The sequence below is a fragment of the Microchirus variegatus genome, assembly GCF_963457635.1.
Source record: "Microchirus variegatus genome assembly, chromosome: 22".
In the NCBI taxonomy this organism is placed as follows: domain Eukaryota; kingdom Metazoa; phylum Chordata; class Actinopteri; order Pleuronectiformes; family Soleidae; genus Microchirus; species Microchirus variegatus.
The window spans coordinates 11,302,025-11,308,308 of record NC_139823.1 but is presented as its reverse complement, the minus strand read 5'-3'; the positions used below and the strand labels follow the sequence as shown (position 1 = coordinate 11,308,308).

Genomic DNA, 6,284 nt, shown 5'->3' with positions numbered 1-6,284 from the left:
CACTGTGGCTCGAACGCCGTTTCATAAAAAAGAAAAACGAAATCCCACTTTACAAGGGCGTAGGCTTCTTTCAAATCCACTTGGGCTCATTTAGCACTCGGGAGAGCAGACAGAACAGCACTTGAGCGCTGACAGGGTGTGTACAAAGGTGAGGACAGATGCACGCCTCGCCTGATGAAAACTGTCACCATATACAGTTAGAAAGTGATTTGTGGAGAGAAATCTGAATCACCAGTCTTGATGTCAGCTCCCCCCCCTACCCCCTCCCTGTGCACCCACGCACAGACTGAGGAAGAGAGTGTAAAGTGACAGGCTGTTGCTGCTGAGTTGTACATATATTTGACTAGATGAGCATGTGTGTGTGTGAGTGTAATCCGAAAATTGCTTGAACTTTCCCAATAACGTCTCCTGGAGGCACATGTGTGGGGGGATTATGTCACCAAACAATTGTAACTCTAGAGCTGTGCATCATGTTTGTAACCTGCTGTAACACAGTGGCTACATTTCTGCAGGGGGGTAATATTGGTATTATCATATATGAATGAAGGACTTTAATCCCATGTGGTTCAGCAACAGTTCACATTATTCTGGGCGTTGGGTTCAATTTTGTTTGTTTTGATACCTTTTAACTTCTCTAATCCAAGGGTAATGTTTTGTATCGTATGTCTTAATATTTATGTCTGTCTGTGTTTTATTTAAATTACTTGTTTTTGCTTTTTTCATGGCCTTTTGAAATTGCTCCTTGGGGACGAATAAAGTTATTTGAATTGAATTGAGTTCATACTACATTATTATTAATAATAATAACAGTAGTAATAATGGTGATATTATAATAGTAGTATACTATATAGTATGGGTTAGGGTTAGTATTAGTAATATAGTATAGTATATAGTATTACTATAACAGTAATAATATCGAGGAAATCATTTTTTAATCTGGGATTATTTGTTTTAATTATTGTAATAGGGTTAGGTTTAGTATTAGTAATAGGGTTAGTAATATAGTACAGTATATAGAATTACTATAACAGTAGTAATATCAAGCAAATCATCTTTTAATCCGGGATTATTTGTTTTAATTATTGTAGGGTTAGGGTTCGTATTAGTAATAGGGTTAGTACCCTTAGGGTTAGTAATATGGTATAGTATGTAGTATTACTATAATAGTAGTAATATCGAGGAAATCTTTCAATCTTTCAAATCTTTTAATCCGGGATTATTTGTTTTGATTATTGTAATAATAATATTAATAATAATACTCGTAAAATGTAACGTTTCCTCGCGCGTTTTTCTCTCTCGTTTCTTTTCTTTTTTTTTTTTTTTTATGTGTGAAACTTTTTGGCGGTGACAGATAACAGACACCAACTTTCACAAACTCACACGCCCTCACCACCACCACCACCAGCAGACAGGCGCTTAGTTATATAGCCAACCCGCTTTTGGAGCAGCATCGCCCTGCGCTCCTCCTCCGGGGGGGAGGGGTCGTAGTGTGGAGCGCACCTCTCTGTATTTATTGAGTTGTTGTCTGCGCTCCGTCAAACAAACACTGACCACCGCGGCTGCTGCTGCTGCTGATTCACTGACGCCAAAGACGCACACGCTGGTCATCACGTTGCTTTTCCACAACAGCAAACATGGAGGTGAGTTTTTTTTCTTTCTTTATTGTTATTTCCCTGGACTTTTCTGTACATCTTTCCATTGAGCTGTTTTTAACATAAAGTTTCTTCACCTCTCAGTTATGTTAGTAGTAGTTTCATTCACCATATATCTCACTTAATGCTCATATTTGATCACTTTTTTCAAAATAAAAGCTCGTTTTTGTTTGTCAAGTCAACTTTTCTAATGTTTTTTTTTTAAATGCTCTCTTCTTCCAGTACGACTATACCTTTGACATGTTTGAGAACGGCACTGACAATATCTCAGAGGAGTCTGGAGACTTCAGCTTGGACTTCCAGGAGCCATGCGGCAGCGCTTTGAGCAGCGACTTCAACAAGATCTTCCTGCCCACTGTTTACGGAATAATATTTGTCCTGGGAATGGTCGGGAACGGACTAGTCGTCGTCGTGATGGGCTACCAGAAGAAAGTGAAAACGATGACAGACAAGTACCGGCTCCATCTCTCCGTGGCCGACCTCCTGTTTGTCCTCACGCTGCCGTTCTGGGCGGTGGACGCAGCTAAAACCTGGTACTTTGGAAGTTTCCTGTGCGTGTCAGTGCACATGATCTACACAGTCAACCTGTACAGCAGCGTGCTGATCCTGGCTTTCATCAGTCTAGACAGATACCTGGCAGTCGTGCGCGCCACGAACAGCCAAGCCACGAGAAAGCTGCTTGCCAGCAGAGTGATCTACGTGGGAGTGTGGTTACCTGCGGCCATACTCACTGTTCCTGACATGGTGTTTGCCCGAGTGCTCAAGACAGGTTCTTCCAATTTTGACCTGACCAATGAAAGCATGGAGACGGCAGACTCCAGAACCATCTGCCAGCGCATCTACCCGCAGAGAAACAACCTCGCGTGGACTGCTTTTTTCCGGTTCCAGCACATCGTAGTGGGCTTCATACTCCCCGGGCTGGTCATCCTTATCTGCTACTGCATCATCATTGCCAAGCTGGCACAAGGCGCCAAGGGCCAGGCTCTGAAGAAGAAAGCGCTGAAGACCACGGTCATTCTGATCCTGTGTTTCTTCTCTTGCTGGCTGCCCTATTGTGTCGGCATCTTCTTGGACACTCTCATGATGTTGAACGTGGTCCCGACGTCGTGCGAGCTGCAACAAGCCGTGGAGAAGTGGATTTCTGTCACCGAGGCGCTGGCGTATTTTCACTGCTGCCTCAACCCCATCCTGTACGCTTTCCTGGGCGTGAAGTTCAAGAAGACGGCCAGGAGCGCGCTGGCAGTCGGCAGCAGGTCGAGTCAGAAAGTGACTCTGATGACGAAAAAGAGAGGGCCAATCTCATCCGTGTCGACCGAGTCCGAGTCATCAAGCGTTCTGTCGAGTTAACAAACTGTCAACATCTGCCACGTGATACTCTCAGGAGGAAAAAAAAACTAAGCTTAACTTTCTAAGAACTTACTACATTTTGTACACATGTAAAAATAGATTTTTTTATACATTTTTATGTCGTTGGCTTTGTGTACTGCAATTGTGAGGGGTTTTGATTGCAGTTTTGTGTTCCTCAAAGCAGATTGTATGCTAAGACAATGCCTCAATTCCTCTCTTTCAGCTTTATGATCAAGGTCAGATTTCCCTGTTTTCCACTCTGTGACCAGTGTTACTGCACCAAAGCTCAGGCATACAATGCCCTTTTTCCGTTTATTCAGGGATGGAAGCTGCTTTTAGAAACGTGTACATAGTTTGTAGCATTTGTGTGTGTTCGCACTTAAATCGTGTGATTATCTTAAAGCTATTATTTATTGCTGTCATTCACACTGGACGTTTTTGTAAAATAATAATAATAAAAAAACATGCATGCTGTTTTTATACTGTTTCAGATTTGAGTTGTGTGTTTTTTTTACGTGGAAAAAAAATAAAGAAAATCTGTTTTTCTTAATGACAGTGTTGCTGTGTGTTTTCACCTAAAACCAAGTCCTCCTCCTCCTCCTCTGCCTTCAGGGGTTTGCAGATGAGGTGTGTTTGTAGGGAGGGGGAGGGGTGCATGTGTGTGTGTCTGTTGTGTGTTTTAACAAAAAAACGTCTCCACCTGATCTGGCTATAAAGCAGAAGGAGGACTGAGCAGACAGACCCTGTAATTGCAAGAACATCTGTGCACTTTTACATCTTAAGCAGCCATTACACAATAGCTAAACTTCTCAGTTATAATTAGCACCCATAGGGCAGCTTAACAAAGAAAATAGCACGGTTTGTTCTTTGACTTCTTTCCATTTCCTCACAGTTCACAAGAAATAACGCTTCCCTTATCTTTGACAAGGCAATTTTATCCAGATTCAATGGGTCACTTTAGCCCTAACTCTCAAGAAAGAAATAGTCATTTTCAGACACGTATTACAAAAATGCAAATAAGCAGCTGTAGTCTTTGTTGGGGATTTTGTGCAGAATATAATTGGCAGTAAATCTCTTGGAATTATTTAGTGACAATGCGAGGCATTAAAATGACAAGTTTGAACACACTCATCAATCTCTGTGTTGACTCCTTTCTATAAATCTTTACAAGCCTGTAACATCTCGGCTCAATTTGGAGACCAAAGGAAGCTGGCAACAATAGACGTCAATGAGAATGAAGTCGTCAAATGGCTGCAGTGCAGTGTTTGCATCCATTCAAGGCTCCAGTGGAGATTTCCATCTCTTTACATGTAAAAGGGCTGTGAAGTGCCCCCATCATGCCACCAAGGTTAATGGTGATGTCGGTGATGCCTGCTCTCTCACAGTGAAACGCGGTCAAACAAGAGGCGCTTTTTCAGTTGGAAATGTTCCAAATGATCCGGAATTAGCATATGAGCTGTGCTGCCTCAGCAGGACGAGATGTGCGCGGAGACTTTTGTAATTAACACTTCACTGAGCTCAAATTAATCCTTCTCTTCACTTGCCATCAGGAAGCCTTGTTGCTGCACTATAGGACCATATGAATAACCATAAATAACGCAGATGTCCATTCAAGTTGTAGGGACGCTCTGTCATTTGGTCATATTGCAATCTAATTCACCTAAACCAAACAGTTATTGTGCATTGTAAATGGTTAAGACGTAGGGGAATAAATACATGCATTAAACATAATCTAAGGAGATCATTCATGTGCTTTTTGTGTCATTTGTTTTATGGGTGTGAGTGATTATGTGGCTTAATGTGTATGATTGACCTTTTTTTCTAAATACTAACCAAAGAAAATCATAAAATAAACATATATTGAGGACACTCAGTGTCCACTTGAGTGCACAGATTTCAGTACTCTCAGTCCCCTTGGGAGTTCAAGGAGGCCCTCTTTTCATTCATAATTAAAGCTTTTGTTCTCTTTTGTACTTCTCGACAACACACACGTCTAACGCGGCCGAATGTGTGATTGTAGCCACATTAAATCCGTCTAAGACGATGATCCGGTGGTCATCTCGTGCAAAACATCAATGTCCCTGTGTAATGTTTCAAAGAAATATCCAACATGTTTAATATCGTAGTGTAAATAAATGCATGTGTATACAGTATCTCTGTATGTATGTTGCAGTGCTGAGGGTTTCCTTGTTTGTTTTGCTGGGTCAAAGGCCAAAGTGTTTGAAATGGACAGGAAATAGTTCTCACTGGTGATTTATCACTCATGCATGAAGCTCATTTCAGTGTTGCTGTTGAGTTACGTCAAGATCATGAGTGACAGGACCGGTACCAGTAAGTGCAGAGATTTTTTTTTTTTTTGCAAACTAAGAAAGAAACTGATATAAATACAACAGGTTCCGCTTTGGCAGTGACTTGCTCCACTAATGGCTATATTGTTTTGGCTGGAAAAGTAAGCAGCAGGAAGACGGTTTCCTGCACCAGGAGCTCCTGTGGTCAACTGCCTGAGAAAATCTCTGATGACACCCCCGCTGTATTCTAACGTCACTCACTGTGCATGGATCTTCCTGCATTGGTCACTGAATACCTGAATGTACTTTGTTTACTCAACCAAAAGCGTGAGAAACATTTCATGGGAAATAAGTGATTTTCAGTGCTCATGTTATGTGTAAAAATAAAAAAAAAGTCACTTGTCCTTATAACCGTGTGTTGCTGTATTTCATTATTGATTGATGTTTGATGTTTCTGATGTATTTCATTTTAAATGTATTTGATCTGTATCACATATTGGTGCAGTAACTTTGTCATTTACCAATTCATAATTCTTTGGACCACAGGCAACTATTTTTCTAATTAACCTGATGTCTGTCTTAACAGAAATACTTCCATATTGTGTGAAACACCTCACTGTGCCCTTCCATTGGATGCACATAAATCAGCATGGATTGTATCCTGTATTTCGCTTTTTTTTCTTTCTTTTTTTTTTCATGGAAGTGACTCTAACCGAATGCAATAGTATTCCTTTGCAATAATGCACAAAATACTTCTTTGTCAAAAATGAAGAACTGACCAAGAAGAACATAAAAGCGTCAAACAGTCAAGCCTTAATAAAAATAAATAATCCAAAAAGATCCATCCGTTATTTCACTATTTCGAAATGAATCTTAAACCCATATCAACAGTCAAAGCAATAGTTTCAACTCTAAATTTCATGTACCGGTCTCACGTTTGCTCAGTCGGAACCAATTATTCGTTCCTAGTCGGAGCCTAAAGCCTTCGGCATTTGGT

At 40.8% G+C, this 6,284-nt stretch overlaps 1 protein-coding gene across 1 annotated transcript; it reads left to right on the top strand.

Annotated features, from left to right (window-relative positions):
* Positions 1-1,634: 1,634 nt before the first annotated feature.
* On the top strand, positions 1,635-2,999 carry cxcr4b (chemokine (C-X-C motif), receptor 4b; the record flags this gene model as incomplete). The annotated part of the gene is made up of 2 exons (XM_083908480.1): positions 1,635-1,640; positions 1,875-2,999. 2 exons carry the CDS (start codon positions 1,635-1,637, stop codon positions 2,997-2,999), a joined length of 1,131 nt encoding a protein of 376 aa, XP_083764606.1.
* Positions 3,000-6,284: the final 3,285 nt, after the last annotated feature.